General features: G+C 36.7%; 1 protein-coding gene across 1 annotated transcript in view; it reads left to right on the top strand.

Annotated features, from left to right (window-relative positions):
* The window catches only part of LOC144977221 (tyrosinase-like protein), an 83,136-nt gene extending 72,918 nt beyond the window's left edge, over positions 1-10,218 (top strand). The window contains exon 6 of the mRNA XM_078922177.1: positions 9,552-10,218. Within this exon, the coding sequence (XP_078778303.1) occupies positions 9,552-10,085 (534 nt within the window). The 3' untranslated portion in view covers positions 10,086-10,218. The remainder of the gene's footprint in view (positions 1-9,551) is intronic.
* The last annotated feature ends 8,133 nt before the right edge of the window (positions 10,219-18,351 follow it).

Genomic DNA, 18,351 nt, shown 5'->3' with positions numbered 1-18,351 from the left:
AGAATCGACTCAAAAGGGAAACTTCATCGCCTTGGGAGCAAATATAAAGTGACACCAAAGGAAGATATTGCCCAAATCAAAGTCCCAAATCTCAAACCACCACCGTGGAAAAAGAAACAAAAATTCATAACCATCAACAAGAAAAACATTCGAAGCAATAATGACAATGCTCAAACCCTAAAGATGATCGATAAAAAATACCCAATGACCAACTGGATAAGAATTTATACAGATGGCTTAGTTTCCGGCCCCCCTCATGAATGGAGGTGCTGGTGCACTCATACACTGGATGGACAGATAAAACAGAAACAAAAATATCTGTATCAGTGGGTTCAATATGCACAAGTACTAAAACTGAAGAAAAAGCCATCCTCAATGCAACAAAAGAACTATCCAGAGATCATAGAATATACGGGGAAAATGTGGTTTACTTGACAGACTCTGATGATGCTCTCCGGTCTATTGAAAATTACCAGGACTCTGAAGCCGCACACACTGTGGAGGCCCTTGAGGGCTTATATGATAAAACAGGAAAAATTGTGCTGCAGTGGATTCCAAGTCATGTAGGTATAATGGAAATGAAATTGCCGATCAACTGGCCAGAGAAGGAGCCCAAAAGGAACAACCGAAGTCGTCAATCACTTACCATCAGCAAGAGAAAATAATAAAGCTAAAAATAGACAAAGAAACGAATGACACACACCTGGAACACAACAAGCAGGATCTAATCCATGCCATTCAGTGAAGTAGCCAAGTCACCATATTCCGCCTCCGAACAGTACACAATAGACTAAGAGGACATATGTTTACAAAGCTAGGTATTGGAACAACCCCTTATTGCCCATGTGGAACCGACCATGAAACCACTTTACATGTGCTTATGGATTGCCCCTTATACAACGTCAACGTTCGAACCACTGAGTCACCCCTACAACACTCAACACAAAGCTATATGGTGAGACTGAGGACCTAAAGCGGACCACAGACTTCATAGCAGATATCGGACTGCAGCCATAGATGTCCATCAGAGGAACGAAGAAGAAGAATAAGTTCCAGCTAATGGGTTTAATGAGTTCACAATGCAATTATATCAATAAAACTTGGTTTGTGAATGATACGTTTGGGACCTGTGAATGATACGTTTGGGACAGTTTTAGGTCCAAGTTAGTGGACAGGTTTTTGTGTTGAGTACTAGTTATTCAATCATTCTTAAAATGGTTTAGGGACATTGGAACAGGTGAAAGGGACATAAATCAAATTAAAGTTATATCACAAAAGGTGGGGTTTGACATTAATATGTAGGAATTGACGTCTCAGGTTTGAATATGATTTGATCTTACTTTTAGGGGGTGGAATTTATACTGTCAGGGAACTGTTGAAACTCGTAGGAGGTGTGGTTTTAATGGAATCATGGGTAAAATTTCGATATAAAATTGGATGTTTCTAATGAAAACGGGATTCGGCATTCTACTTTACGATGAGCTGCATGTTTCTAAGTATGCTGCCAGTGCTAACGTCCTACTAAGAATCTATATTTAACGGACTATCTATATTTTACAGTTATCATCATCGGCCCTTGAACTCTTTCATCATATTAACATCTAAAACACAACGCAAAGGATAATATTACTATCTATCTAAAACACCACTATGCGATCACAAGCAGTTACATATGTGTGCAACTTACGCCACAATGGAAAAGAACACAGCAGAAACAAGTGGGAGAGGAAATAGGAAGAAGACGATGGAGGTGGATTGGACACACCCTTAGAAAGAATGATTCCACTATAATAAAGAAAGTATTGAACTAGAGCCATCAGGGCAGAAGATCAAGGGGAATGGCACGGGGAACACAGAAAAGAATTAAAGAAGCTGATATACACGTCATGGCGCGTTGAATTGAATTTGGAACTAATGGCGAAGTGAAAACAATAATCAGAGAGGTGTCTCTTTTATGGGAAGCGGCAAGAGAGTGTGTGAGTGGCTGTATGTGAATGCGAGTGTATTATACACACATGTAGTATAGATTGATACAACGATACACACATAAGCAACTGTCAAAATCATAGAAAGTTATCAGTGGTCGAAATCACCGGGCGCAATTTTTTAAAACCCTTTGATTAATTCATTTTATAAACGTTGGCTGGGTGAAATTAGTTCGAGGAAAGCATGTTCGAGGTAAAAATTAGTACGAGGAAGAATGGAATGACAAATAATGATAATAATAATAATAATAATTATTATTAATAATAATAATAATAATAATAATAATAATAATAATAATAATAATAATAATAATAATAATAATAATAATGATAATAGTTAGATAGATAGATAGATAGATAGAATGATAGATAGATAGATAGATAGTAGATAGATAGATAGATAGATAGATGATGGATGGATGGATGGATGGATGGATGGATGGATGGATGGATGGATGGATGGATGGATGAAGATGGATGGATGGATGGATGGATGGATGGATGGATGGATGGATGGATGGATGGATGGATGGTATGGATTGGATGGATGGATGGATGGATGGATGGATGGATGGTGATGGATGGATGGATGGATGTGATGGATGGATGGATGGATGGATGGATGGATGGATGGATGGATGGATGGATGATGGATGGATGGATGGATGGATGGTGGATGGATGATGATAGATATGATGATAATGGATGGATGATAGATAGATAGATAGTGATATAGATGATAGTTAGTAGAGATATGATGGTACATAATAATTAATATAATAATAATAATAATAATAATAATAATAATAATAATAATAATAATAATAATAATAATAATAATAATAATAATAATAATAATAATAATAATAATAATAATAATGAAAAATTTCGGGACATTCGAATGAGTTTGAAGAAACTGTGTGTTCGAGGAAACCGTGCTAGAGTGTACATATATACATAATTTTCTATCTGACCATTTGATCGCCCTCTGAATTTGTGTTTATTTGTTTTTTATTTTTATTTATTTATTCTTTTACGTAGAATGCACTTGTTGTGATCGGGGGAGGATGAATATTACAATTTGAAATATTCTATAGAAAGGAACGAAAAAATAAAAGAGAGAGATAAAGAGAGTGTGTGTGTGTGTGTGTGTGTGTGTGTGTGTGTGTGTGTGTGGGGGGGGGGGTAGAGAGAGAGAGAGAGGGAGAGAGAGAGAAAGAGATAGAGTGTGTGTGCGTGTGTGTGTGTGAGAGAGAGAGAGAGAGAAATTGATTTAATCTTTTTTTAAAGGGGGTGGGTGGGACATTTATAATTTGCAATGCTCTGTAGAAAGAAAATTTAAAAAATAAAAAAGTGGCGGAGCCAGGATTCGAACATACAGCATCGATTTCGACAAGCCTTCTAAGACAGACGATTTAGCCATTCGGCCACGACATCCACATAAAACTGGACGTATCTTGTGTATATATTATAGTAACCTACTATCCATCGACTGATAAATTGTCGGGTAATTTTATTGGTATTTTATTAACTTTACTTATTCCAATGTGCAGTAAGAAAGTTTCCATATTCTGGAATGTGGATAACTGTTTAAAAGAGCGGAGTTTCAAAAAAGCCTCTGTGTATAATCGTCCATCATTATTGCCAGACAGTGTCCATCTCGGACCGCGCCCACTTCCGCAAATTACGTAATGTCCTGCTCCGGTGTTGGCTCCGGCATTTGTTGCTCGAAAACGATATGATGCATACCATTTGTAAGAAACAGTGCCAGACAAAGCAAGTACGAAAAAAACAAGACTGGAGATCGAACAATAGACCTCCTGATTACCGGTCAAACTTACTACCATGTCTCCACATAGGGTACCCGATAGATGTGATGATTTTTATTCTTCATAAGGGTACGCGTTTAATGTCTGTGTTGTGTGATGCAAGCAAAGGATCATAGCGTACTCATTTCACACCAGAAAATGGTGAGAGAACGTGGGTAAAGAGCCATTTCCTAGAAATCAACTATGCGCCGTTCAGAGCGGGACTCAAACTGTGGACCTTCTGGTCTGAAGGCAAGTGCCATACCACTGGTCTACATAGCCGCATTCTATATAAATATTCGTATTTATTTTGTTATTTTGGACACCAGCCTTTGGTACCTTTTCAAATCTGCTAGAAGCTGTGAACTGTAAATACTAATAACAGCTTTCAAAAATAACCAGAAAAAAAAAACATGTAACGTTTCGAACTCAAAGCCCTAAACAACGCGTAAAATTTGGTGCTTAAAGAAGACAGGAAAAAGAAAAGTTCTGTAGAATAGGATCAGGTGTCAAGCGTATCAGTTGAAATCAATCCGATAAAGCGGTGAATATAATAATCCAGAAGTTTTTATTTTATTTTATTTTTTCCAATAACAGCAAATTGTATGCGGTCTTTGATATTCCGCTAGATTTGGTACTCCTTAGTTACCTAGCGAACGATTCTTTTTGTTTACTATAATAGATTGACAATCAACATATAGTTAGAACACTGGTAGCCATAAGCTCTTTATTAAAACGGAAGTCACCAACTGAAAGTAAACAGGAACTCTTTCTTAACAATAACACAAAAGGATAACAATGGGCGCTAATCGTAATAGTAATATCAGATACCCAAACATTGTATCGATATCGGTATCGATGATACTTTATTACATCCCTTCACCCTTAGTAAGGCATGCAAACTAATGACATTAAAATAATAAGAGAAATAAGGAACCGTTAATTATGGCAAATTATAGATTAATGATTATTTACAAATCCAACCTCTTCGGTGGAATAATTATTCTCTGTGACCTTCGAGGCACAATTTGACCTTGATTGAATGAGCTTCCCAATTGCTCTGAGTTCCTAGTTTGGCTGTTAGTGTTAGCATTAGTTGGCGCGCAAGTAGGTCCAACATTAAGAGGATCACCAGTGCCTTCAGTGGTTGAACCAACTGATAGTGCAGGTGGCTTGCCTGATGTGAAGCGCTGATCTCTCGGTGGACTGTCAGTACACTGAAACTCATTGTGTGGGTTTATGTCAGATGGTACAACTCTAATTTGATCTTGGTGTCTTCTCTCAATGACACCATTATCTGTTTGGACTCGAAATGAAACAGGACCTGTTGCTTTGATAATTGTACCAGGTACCCATTTCTCTTTACTAGAGTAATTTCTAACAAATACTGTATCATCAACATCTATCTCCCTATCGCGAGAAGTTTCATCATGATAATACTTTTGGGCATTTTGTTTTTGCATAACTGACTGCTGAACTGATGGGTGCAGGAGGTCCAGGTGTGTCTTTAGCTTTCTACCCATTAGTAACTCAGATGGTGTCACTCCTGTGGTGACATGAGGTGTGGTTCGATATTTAGTTAGGAATCTGCTAACTTTCTCTCTTACAGTGGTAGCACCTTTTGCACTCATTTTGACCATTGCTGTTTTGAATGTACCCATAGCACGTTCAGCTAATCCATTGCTAGCCGGGTGATATGGAGAGCAAGTTATATGTTTGATACCATTAGCATTACAAAACATTTGGAATTCATAACTAGTGAAGGTAGTACCATTGTCCGAGACCAAGGTATTCGGCAAACCATGTGTTGAAAAGATTTCTCGTAGCTCTGCAATAGTGTCACGAGCTGTGATAGTGCCCATAAGCTTTACTTCGAGCCACTTAGAGTGGGCATCCACTAAGATTAGAAACATTTTGTTAAGAAAAGGACCTGCAAAGTCAATGTGTAATCTAGACCAGGGTTCATTTGGCCAATCCCAATTATACAAGGATGCTTTGGCTGGATTACGAGCATTCTTTTGACAGTCATAACACTCTTTGACAAAGGTTTCAATGTTCGAATCCAGATGTGGCCACCAGAACCATGAGCGAGCCAACGCTTTCATTTTAGACGCACCAAGATGAGTGTCGTGTAACATGATTAACACCTGATTTCGCAAAGCAAGGGGAATGATTACTCTTGTACCCACAAAAAATGCTCAGATTCATTTTCCCTCAATTTGTAAGGCTTTAACTGTTCATTAGTTACAGTTTCTGGCCATCCATCCCTACAATATTGATAGACAGTATTCAAAACAGTATCATTCACAATAGCATTGGCAATATCATGATAACTAATAGGGGAATTGTCAATCACGTTGAACAACATATCAATGTCTTCAGGTACAAAAAGTTCAGTCTTGTCAGCAAGTGGTAGTCGAGAAAGGCCATCGGCACAATTCTTTGGACCAGGTATATACTCCAGCTTATAATCATAGGCGGCAAGTGTGATCGCCCATCTTTGAAGGCGAGCTGATGCATGTTCAGGCAAAGGTTTGGCTTCTCCTAGTAATCCCAAAAGTGGCTTATGATCCGTACGAATAACTACACGATTACCAAAAATAACACCGATAGTGCCTCCCTATCCAATTGTGAATATTTAGCTTCAGCCTGATTGAGTGAACGACTAGCATAAGCAATTGGCCTTTCATTATTTTCACTATCTAAATGAGCTAATATTGCTCCAACCCCGTGGGAGGAAGCATCACACTAAGAATAAGCTTTTTTGTAGGACAAAATGACATAGGATTTGATCAGATGATAACATTAATTTCACTTTTTGAAAAGAATCTTCCTGTTGACTGCTCCAATGCCATTTGGCATTTTTACGAAGAAGCATGTAGAGGGGAGCGAGGGTATGAGACAAATTTTTCATGAATTTTGAATAGTAATTCACGAATCCTAGAAATGCCTGCAGTTGCTGAACGTTGTTAGGACGGGGTGCTTCGTATATTGCTCGTACCTTTTCAGGTTGCGGACGTAAACCATGCGATGATAGGCGATATCCTAAGAAGTTGATTTCTGGCTTCAGAAATTGACATTTTTCTCGTCGAATACGTAATCCTTTCTCGTTGATGAGTCGTAGGACTTTATCCAAGGTAGCGAGATGGTCTTGGTCATTTTGACCAGTAATGTAGACATTGTCGTAGTAGACACACACGCCTGGTATGTCTTGAAACAGGGTTTCCATGACAGATTGGAAGATTCCTGGACTGGCAGAAATACCGAAACAGAGTCGTTCATATTGGAAGAGTCCTTTGTGGGTATTGATTGTAGTGAGTTGTCGAGAACTTGGATCTAGATTGAGTTGTGTATAGGCATGTGTAAAATCTAGCTCAGTGAATTTGTCACCATGTGATAATTTTATAGCGAGGTCTTCGATTCTTGGTAATGGGTGATTGTTTTCGTGAATGGCTTTATTTATTATGAACTTGTAGTCACCACAGATTCTGACAGTATTGTCTTTCTTTAAGACTGGTACAATGGGCGTTGCCCATTCCGACGTTGAAACCTTTTTTATAATGTTCTCGTGTTGTAAGCGTTCGAGCTCGTTTTCTATCTTTTGCCGCATGGCAAATGGTGGTTGTCTACATTTGATGAATTTTGGAGTTGCATTGTCTTTTAAATAGATTTTGACTTCACGATCATTCAATAATCCAGTGCCTTGAAAAACGTTGTTGTTTCGATCTAACACCTCGTCAAGAGTTTGTTGGTTCTCAATTGAGAATAAAGGTGACCAATTGAGCTTAAAATGATGAAGCCAGTCCCTTCCCATTAAGGGAGGACCGTTACCCTCAACTATAAGGAGTGGCAGGTTCGCAGTTTGCTTATCATACTGCACATTAACAATTGTTTCTCCAACAATTTTGACATCTTGGCCTGTGTAGGTGGTTAGTGATTTCGATGACTTATCAAGTTTAGAGTTAACTAGATTTTCAAAGTTATTCTTGGTCATTACACTACATGACGCACCAGTATCAATGTGGAACACAATGTTTTTATTGTTAATGAGGAGGGGAACCGAAATAGGGGGCCTTTTGTTCGGGGAATTCACAATAAAAAGTTCAAAATTATGCTCTGGGGGGCTTTCTTCATGCTGGGTGGTCAAATTATCTTCATTCAACAGGTGATTTTGATGGCGGTATTTTGCTGTAGGGTTGGTTTTTTTGTCGATTGTGTTTGCGATCTGCACATTTTTGCAATGTGACCCACTCTTTGACATTTATGGCAGGTTGATGATTTGAATTTACACTGGAATTGGGTATGAGGGCCGCCGCACCGATGACACGATTTAGAAGTCGCTGATGAAGCATGTGATTTGCTCATGGTACTGAACGATCTTGAAGGTTGCTGATAAGAATTTCTGGACGTGGAAAAATGGACAGTTTCGCCCTTCTGAAGTTGATGTGCACTATCTCTTGTTTGATGAATAGAGAGGGCAATGTCCATGGCTTTGTCGATAGTAAGATCATGCTCAACAAGAAGTTTTCGTTGAATCTGAGCATCGTTATACCGGTCACAAACTTTTCGCAAAGACGTTCATTTAGAGTTTCTCGAAACTGGCAGTGCTCCGCAATGCTCCGCAGGGCAGCACAATACTGTTGGATTGATTCGTTCGGTTGACAATTTCTTCCTTCAAACTTAGCTCGCTGCAGGAATTTAGTGGAGGTGGGGAGTGGAAGTTCTTTAGCAGCATGCAAAGTTCTTCAAATGATTTATCTGCAGGCGAGTTTGGTTGGCACATATCTTTCAATATTCTAAATTGTTTGGGGCCTAATACTGTTAGTAGCACAGCAGCTTGCTTTTTATCTGATTCTATGTCATTTGCCATGAAATAGAACTTGAGACGTTCCAAGTAGTCCACAATGGATGTCCCTTCCACAAATTCTGAGATGGTCCCAATGGTAGCCATTATTTTGGTTTAATTTACGTAATCAATAAAAATATTTGAATAATTACTTATCTGGCTCTTTTAAGAATTAATACGTAGCACTTCGGCTCTAGATGACTTTATCTCGTCGCCATTTATAATAGATTGACAATCAACATATAGTTAGAACACAGGTAGCCATAAGCTCTTTATTAAAACGGAAGTCACCAACTGAAAGTAAACAGGAACTCTTTCTTAACAATAACACAAAAGGATAACAATGGGCGCTAATCGTAATAGTAATATCAGATACCCAAACATTGTATCGATATCGGTATCGATGATACTTTATTACATTTACATTCCAAGATCTTAATACAGAAAGTACGTCCTAAATTTATCTCTGCCGTCGGTCTGGTATTTTAAAAATGCATTTAAGTTTGAATTGTTTTTTTGTTGTTGTTTTTTGTTGTTTTTTTTTTTTTTTTGTTTTTTTTTGACTGAAGAAGGGTTTTGATCCTAAAACGAGTCGTGTTTGTTATATTGTCCTTCTTTAAATGTTATATTTAATTTAGTTTTTTACTTTTTCAGCGCAAAGAGAACTTTGTCCTGGAATTAACACGACAACGAAGTTGGCGTCACACGACTCTTTGTGATTGTATTTAGTCTGCTAGATTGGTGAATAGTTTTCTCTTCAATAGACTATAAATGTTAAAGTTTACATATTATTCTGTGTAGGATAATATTATTTTGGTTGGCAGACTAGGTGAGCATTATACGCAATCGAATTACATCAATATAAATGTGACAAATTATATTAATTAGTTCTTTTGTAATTAATATCCTCAGGTAGAAACAGCGGCATACGATCCAATATTTTGGTTCCACCACGCCTATGTGGATTGTCTTTACGAACGGTTCCGGGAACGCCAAAGACAGAGAGGAATAGAACCCATGAGGGACTGGCCAAGAGCACACGGTGATCCCGCACATGCGCCTTTCGCACCAATGAGACTTGGAAGCCTAAGAAACATCGATGGAGCTCAAGATTTCTTTAGCCGTGAAATTGTTCGTTGCGAGCCAATGCCCGTTTGCAACAGGGACCGAGAATGTGGCGATTACATGAGGTGTGACAGATCTAGACAAAAATGCATTTCGGATACACTCCGACCTCCGTCTCAAGTGGGTGGGGCTTGGAGTAGTCTGGATAATTTGGTGACCTCCATTTGGAGAGATAGAATGTCAAGTATAAACAATCCCCTACTGGATAACAGTTTTGGATTCGGGAATATTTTTCAACAGCCGGAACTTTTTCAATTTCCAGACACAACTAGGTCAAGGGGACATTCGAACAGACGTCGCTTTAAAAGGAAATCGAGTTGATATTTATTCTTTCATTAGAAATCAACAAAAAAAAAAATAAGATATATCCCAACAGCTGAAAGTATAAAAGTCAGTAAAAACGGATCACCAAAATGAATTTGGAATTTATAGGGTAAGAGTGGGAGAATTGAGATGGAAGAGACATTGAACTACAACTTTTTTCAAATTAATGGAATATTACATGTTCTAAATCGAACTGAATCCCAATACTATATTACTTTGAATCCCGCAACAATCTCTTTCGATTCTATAATATTTAAGCGGACAACAGAATAAAACCAACTGAATCCACACTTTTTCTCTGCTGACTACAAAATCCTTAAAATTTATAGTAAATATTTTTTCAAACTAAGTATAGTATCCTTAGTATCCTTATGTCAAAGGAGCTTAATATTGGTGCAAAAAAAATGAAGCCATTTATTAAAGATTCCCAATCAAGAACGATATTCAGCTTTCAAGTTAATAACAATGATAATTATACATTTTATTCATCTTTTACTTTTACGGAAATTGTACAGTGGACGTAGAAAAGAAAAGAGATGGAGTATACATTCGAAATTCACAGAAGTCAGCATCAGATAGCATATAAATACATTAATAGATTAAATAAGAATGCATCTCTTACATTGCAATATAGTGATTATATAGAGTATGTATCTCGATAATATGTCGGCTTCATAGAAATAAAAATAAATTTGGTTATTGATTAAGAGTATATTTAGTATCACAATCTAAAAATTCCACTGCAGATAAAAATGGTGTACAAGTAGATCATTTAATAATAATAATAATAATAATAATAATAATAATAATAATAATAATAATAATAATAATAATAATATAATAATAATAATAATAATAATAATAATAATAATAATAGACTCTTATAGGGCGCATGGTATCCTCAACAATGAGGCTCTAGGCCCTTTAAATTACATCACCACAAAACAATATTTGATCAGACGGTATAAATAATCTTTACCCTAAAATTATCTATATCTAAGTATATAAACCATGTCTACGGCATAAGAACACAAGTAAAATGAATAGTACAATAGAGATTTATAATTCTTGCATAATCCCGATGCTTGTGGAGAAAGGAACGTTTATGTCTTTCATTTTTGGTTTTGATGTCACTTTCTAGTAGTTGCTGTGGTGCATTTATTGAGGGGATGTTTCTTGCAATCTTTAATTTTTGAAGTGTTCAGAGACAGCGCCGTTCAAATTAGAGTTAAAAATTGTCAATTCTATTATTATATTTTGATGCTTTTTAATCGTGCGATTTAAGAATATTTTATCAGCCATCCTGATGTTTCCTCCACAGACTGATATACACAAGAACATACTTTTAATGAATGATCTAAATAAACAATGTACATAGGCTCGAATCGATTTTAAAACTAGCAACTTTAGAGACAAAGTACATGCGTTTAATAATTTTTGATTTAATTTGTTTTCTATTTTATTTTACGTTCATTTCAGATTATTGTCTACGACTACTCCTAAATATTGAGAGTGGTTTTCCAAAACTCCCTTATTCCGTTTTTCCCATTTTGAGATATTGAGGATTTTTTCCCCTACAATTTCTTATTCGGTCTATTATTTTATCATATTTTAACTTTAAAGTCACACACATCTAGGGAAATTCTTGTGCCATTTGATGCTTAAAATAAAGACTACGTTTCAATTTATTTCATGGATGGAAAATCTCAAAATGTAGAAAAATCGACTTAACCAGTTTTGGAAAACCAGCCTTCATTTGTATTCTGAAACTTCCTCGACGACTTAATCCTTGATTGATAGTGGATTGTTTTTGAACTAATTCTTTTGTTCTACCTACTTTTAAGTCTAAACAATTTCTATCACACAAAGAGACAAAAAGATTCAATTTCAACAAATCAAAAAGCTGATTCATTGTTATTTACTATAAGGCTCTATAGAGAAGTGTCATCTGCAAATTTTATAATTGGCACATTTTCGGGATGGGTGCTCCTTCCCATCGGTCGTGTACACTGGTGACAGTGCACAACCATGAGGGGCACCAAAATTGGTAATGATGTTGCATGAATTGTTTCGTCTTACATCACGTATTGGGTACGGTCTATTAAATATCCGAAGACCCATGCAACGATGAATTTATTCAATCTTAGATCAAACAATTTTGCGATCAGAAAATGAGACGGCATAGTACTGGAAGCAGATGAAAACCCCACAAACGGGACACTACAGTAACATTTAGCCTGATCCAAGTGCATATACAAATTGTTTGTGAATATAAGCAACTCTCCTATTTAAACAAGCTGAAATAAATGGGAATTAAAAATCGCATGTTATGGTCAGATGCACCGATTGGCTCTTTAACTTTACATTTGAAAGAATTATTGATCTTACAATAAAGACGGTCTAAGATAGAATTTCCTCTCGTGGGGCATAAAACAAGCTGATGAAAACCTCCGATTGCCATGTGTTAAAGTTAAAATGTGACGATGATAACGCTGTTGGTTGAATCGTTTTAAATGCTGACAATGTGATTCGCTTCATTCCAGTCACCGCTTGGTGGAATATACACGGTGAATAAAGGAAGGCGAACACGCGAAACAGTAATCTTTTTCATCAATAAGAGCAGTACAAGAATGGTGTTCTTCATAACTTTAATGTTAACAGGGTGTCCAGCAGATTATCAGACTTAAAAATCCTACCTCCCCCCAAAAAAATCCTACCTAGCAATTTAAAAGCCAAAGCCGTATGATCAAGTCAACCGTGTGGTCAATACTTGTATTAAATTATCACCGACATTGAAGAGTTCTCAAGGTAGTTAACTCTCCTTTATTCGGATTCGTATTTTCCAGTATTTTCACAGGTAGGAAGGCTTAGGTCGACTTGATTCGAGCAATCGGCGTATTCGTTGCAAACGCGTTTCGCATTTCCGCGCGGAATCGCAAGATCACTTAAAAAATCCGACCTCGGGTGCAATTATCCGACTTTTTCCTACCAATCCGACCTTAAGGCCAGGGATGCCACCAGGCAAATTTTAAAAAGCCTGAAAACTTGCGCGGACGAGATACAAATCAACGTCAAGGGCTTTGTTGGGATTTGAAAAATATCAAATTTGGAATATTGTTTCAGTACTTATTATTGCAATTGAGAGCAAATAACACACAAAAGAAAGGAGAGTTAACAGTTTTCAAATTGATAAAATAAGGTGCTGAAAACAAAATATAGACAAATTAATATCAATAGCTATCAGGGGTGAGAATGACTGGTCACATAAAAGGAGAAAATTTTTCATTGTGAAAATCATGACCCACCCATGCAACCATAACCTATAAATTTGAACTTCACTCAAATTCACTGAGATGCGATCCAAAATTTGTCTCGCAGCAATTTCTGCACGACTCGGAGAATTTCAAAAGTTGAAAGTGTAATTACATTTGGTGGTTGTAGTAGGGATGATGATGTGGTGGTGGTTGTAGTAGTAGTGGTGGTAGTGATTATAGTCGTACTGATCGTATGGATAATTGTGTGGTGGTGGTTGTAGTAGCTGTGGTAGGAATGATGATGTAGTGGTAGTTGTAGTAGTAGTGGTGGTAGGGATGTTGTGGTGTTATTTGTAGTAGTAGTGGTGCTAGGGATGATGGTGTGGTGGTGGTTGTAGCAGGAGTTGTGGTGGTTGTAGTAGGAGTTGTGGTAGGGATGATGTGGTAGTGGTGGTAGGGATGATGATGTGGTGGTGATTGAAGTAGTTAGTAGTAGTTAGTAGTAGTAGTAGTAGTAGTAGTAGTAGTAGTATAGTATAGTAGTAGTAGTAGTAGTAGTAGTAGTAGTAGTAGTAGTAGTAGTAGTAGTAGTGGTCTTAGAGATGATGATGTGATGGTGGTTGTAGTAGTAGTGGTGGTAGGGTTATGATGTGGTGGTGGTTGTAGTAGTGGTGGTCTTTTAGAGATAATGTTGTGTGTGTATAGTGTGGTAGGAATATGATGTGGTGTATTAAATAGTACTGGTGGTAGGGATGATGTGGTGTTATTTGTAGTAGTAGTGTTGGTAGGGATGATGATGTGGTTGTGGTTGTAATAGTAGTGGTTGTAGAGATGATGTAGTGGTTTTGGTGAGTGTTTTTTATTCAGTGATAATAATAGCAATTTGTCAAAAAGGAGGAAAATGTCTCCGTCTATCGGTCAAACGTAAGCAAAGTGTAAAAATAACAGTAAAATAGTTTTGTATTGGTATCATGTAATATATATATACAGTAAATCCATTCTCATCATAACATAAATTTACTTTTGTAAACATTTAATGAATTGTCCTTTCCACATGTTAAAGGCCTACAATGTTATTCAAATAAAAGGCAGAAAGTGTTGTTTTGATTTTGATTTTTGCTTTATAAAGCAGGCTACAATATCTTTTTTTTTTTTACCGAAACCTAATGTTATTCAGCTTATAAATTATAAATACAACCCAAGAATCTCACAAAGTTAAAGCCATAGTCAAAAGGTAAAAAGAAAGAAGAATAAACTAAGCCAATCACCATTGCTTTATTCTAATGTATTATCTCTGTATAAACAGATGATTTAATGGATGGTTGCGAAAGAAATAGAGAGAGTGAGAGAGAGAGAGAGAGAGAGAGAGAGAGAGAGAGAGAGAGAGGAACTTCTCTACCAGAATAATTTATGAATTGATCTTAGGAATTCTATATCAAAAGAAAAGAAGAAGAAAAGAGAAATGGAAAGAAAAAAAACAGAGAGAGAGAGAGAGAGAGAGAGAGAGAGAGAGAGAGAGAGAGAGAGAGAGAGAGAGAGATTTGTCCCTCCCCTTCCCCTTCAACCATCAACTAGCTAATCAAAGAACACCACTGGTCGTCTGTGTCAATTGTGACATCTGGTGCCATTCAGTCTGGCCCGACGTCATAAAAATGGGACCGTCAATAAATTTCACGAGACTATTGCACAGGTGTCAAAATATGACATAAGACATAATAGTGATTTTGTGGTTTTGAGGGAAATGTTTGACACGGCAAATTCATCGAAAAATCACTGTATATTTATTTTTAAATTTTTTTAAAAAGGAGGAATTGTGATGGGGATGGGCGGAGATAAACTATCATTTAGGTGCCCAAATATTTGACTGGCGGTGACAGCCCCTATTATTCACCCGGCGAAAATGTTTCCGCTCAAATCTCGATGCGATTTTTTTCTTCTTTAATTTTTTTTGTTTTTTTTTTTTTTGTTTTTTTTTGAATAGTGACGACGGACAAAACCAGAGGTTCCGGATTAAAACCGGCTGGTGGTTAAAAAACCGGATTTCCGGCTAAAACCGGAAAAGTGGCATCGCTGTTAAGGTAAAAAATCCGACTTCATCAACACACATACTGCCACCTCTTCGTCTACATAATTGATCAATTATCGTTCGTAGATAAATTAGTTGCACAGAACTCTGTGGTTTGTTTTGAAAAGTGATTCTGTTGTTTCGCATCATTCGATGTCGGTAAAACTTGAAGATTATTTCGTTTTATAAAGATATTTTATGTAGATTAATCTTAATTATTGAGAAGCTTAGGTCAAATCTTGTCGTCAACTCACATTCAATAGAAATGTATTATCAGACGGAAATAAAATTATAAAATAGCTGGGATAAATGATAATATTGATTAATAATAATAATAATAATAATAATAATAATAATAATAATAATAATAATAATAATAATAATAATATTATTATTATAGTAGTGTAGTAGTAGTAGTAGTAGTAGTAGTATTAGTAGTAGTAGTAGTAGTAGTAGTAGTAGTATTATTATCATCATCATTATTATGATCATTATGATGATGATGATGATGATGATGATGATAATAATAATAATAATGATAATAATAATGATGATGATAATGATAATAATAATAATAATCAACCATTTCCAACATCCAAGTACCAGCGGCCTTTTCTCTTTGATTTCCTATCATGGTCTACCCGAAGCCCAACACCTCGGTCGTTTGTGGGTCAACCCCCCCCCCCTCCCCCCACCTTCCCCGTAATCAATTTATAATTTCTCTCCGTATAGAGCGCACATGCACAGTTATACTATTGAATGACGCTGACCTTGCCTCCCTAAAACATGGTAGGGGGGCCTGAGTAGTCTCATTCTTTCCTTCTCAGGAAAGCTGAAGCCACAGGCAACACCAAGTATACTATCAGTGACCTTAGATCCGATGCTGCATACCGCTTGAGAGTCTTCACTATCCAGATCTCCTTCATGGTCACGTGAGAAGGCTATATATCCGTTCGGGTTCGGCGTCTCGTTCGGCCCGATTTCGTTAAGACCGTCTCACATACTGTTCACCCTGGTTAACCGCAATGCAAAATGCCTCGTCCGTATTCACCAAAAGAACAGTATCTAAGTTAAGAATATAGCAAAATACGAATAACTCGATCGGCAAACGTTTCACGTCAGCGAGGGCGAGCACTCGCCAACACGGACGAGTGAGAGCGTGACCTTCGTTACTATAGTCACGAAGGCCACGGTGAGAGGCAAGGACACAGACCAGGAGGCAGACCGGGCAACAGCCACTTTTTTGTGCTAATCGTCCCTGGTTAAAGCGCTCGACCTCTCGTGTTCAGATTCTTTATGAGTAGATGATATACCTACCCTTTGATGTCTGCAGTCGCCTTTTCGTTTTCTACGGTCACTCATGGCTAAACAGCCGTCAACAATGAACTGAACCATCGTTGAAAGACGCTCATGGCATAGTTGCGTCACAATTACCCCGTTGCTGAATAGGTTATCCAGGCACGGTTGATAGGTAGAAAAGCCAAATTATGTTCTAGATACATTTGAAACAAACAAAGTATATCACTGATCTCGTCTCATTGAGATATAAAGAATGATATTAAAATCAAGAAAATCGGCCGATAAATAAAAAAGTTGCTAAAAAAAGCTAAAATAAACAAAAGCAATTTTTAAAATCAAATGTATTCGTAAGACAGTTGTTTTCAACCGATTTTTCTGAAATAAGGACCAATATTCTTCTTTTTTCAAGCTGATTTCAACAATGTGACTTTCAAATTCCTCAGAATTATAGTTTTTACTTTTAGATTTTAGCTTTTTGGCCTACTCAAAAAGGTGTTATATTCCTTGCGTAACAATAGCGTAATACATCGACGGTGAGATTCACAATTCTACACGAATGGACGGTGGCGGCATATCAAAGAGGTGTACCAAATTTATTTACCAACTACTTTTCTTAGTGCTAAAATTACAAAGTAATACTGTAATTTCGCGTCAGAAAACATAACTCTCAAGTTCCTATCTCTTTATTACAATAAAATTGATACCACGAATGATAAAATCGCCCCACAAATAAGGGAGTTATAAATTATTCATAATATTTTTTAAAGTTATTAATATAAACCCGATCATTGGAGCCAAGTCTAAATGTACAAGTAAAAGTGTAGTTTAATATGTCTAATTTGGTTTATCATCATAAACCTGGCCTTTTTTTCTATTTTCCGTCCACAAATCAAGATTAATCGAGTTCAGTCAAAGACATTCATATAGGGATTAAATCGCACAGCGTCCCTGGTTTCATATAAAAGAAAATGGCGGCGCTTACCTCTTACTAGCCACTTTTGATGACGTTTTCCTACCTGTTGTCCCCTCTAGTCCTGTATTCTCTATGCCCCCGCCCCCAACACGTACACACACATTCCTTTTTGTTTTAAAATCAATATCTTCCTTGTCATAGGAAACGAAAAGCATGAAATGGAACGAAATCTGTTGGTACATTTATACTGAATGAAATAGGCGACACCATTCTTACTAAATTTAAAAGGTGCCTAAATTATGAGCTAATAAGATGAACAGAAAAATTATTTTGTCTTTAGCTAATTTCGCCCACAGGGAGTTATAATAGTACAATTTAGATAAAACAAGGGAATTAATTAAAAGTTCTGCTATATTAAATTACGAATTTTGCTTATTTTATTCATTTCTATGTACATAGATTGTATGGTGTTATTCACGTATTCACGTAGCAGCTTGTTATGGAAAGATGTTTATCAATGATGACGCTAAGGTTTTTTGCTTTATTTGAAAATTCTATTGTGCTATTTCCGAGAGTAATAGGTGAATTATTTGCCTTCCACACTTTAAAATCTCAGTTTTACTTTCATTTACTACATGTAATTTTAACTTGTTATGGTACATTCAAGATTTAATCTCATTAAAACAGCTCGAAATTCGTTGTATTAAGAATTGTAAATTACTTAGGGGTACT

This window comes from Berghia stephanieae, chromosome 7, assembly GCF_034508935.2.
Source record: "Berghia stephanieae isolate SIO BIC M18660-M18661 chromosome 7, UCSD_Bste_1.3, whole genome shotgun sequence".
Lineage (NCBI taxonomy): Eukaryota > Metazoa > Mollusca > Gastropoda > Nudibranchia > Aeolidiidae > Berghia > Berghia stephanieae.
This window is presented reverse-complemented; position numbering and strand designations above follow the sequence as displayed.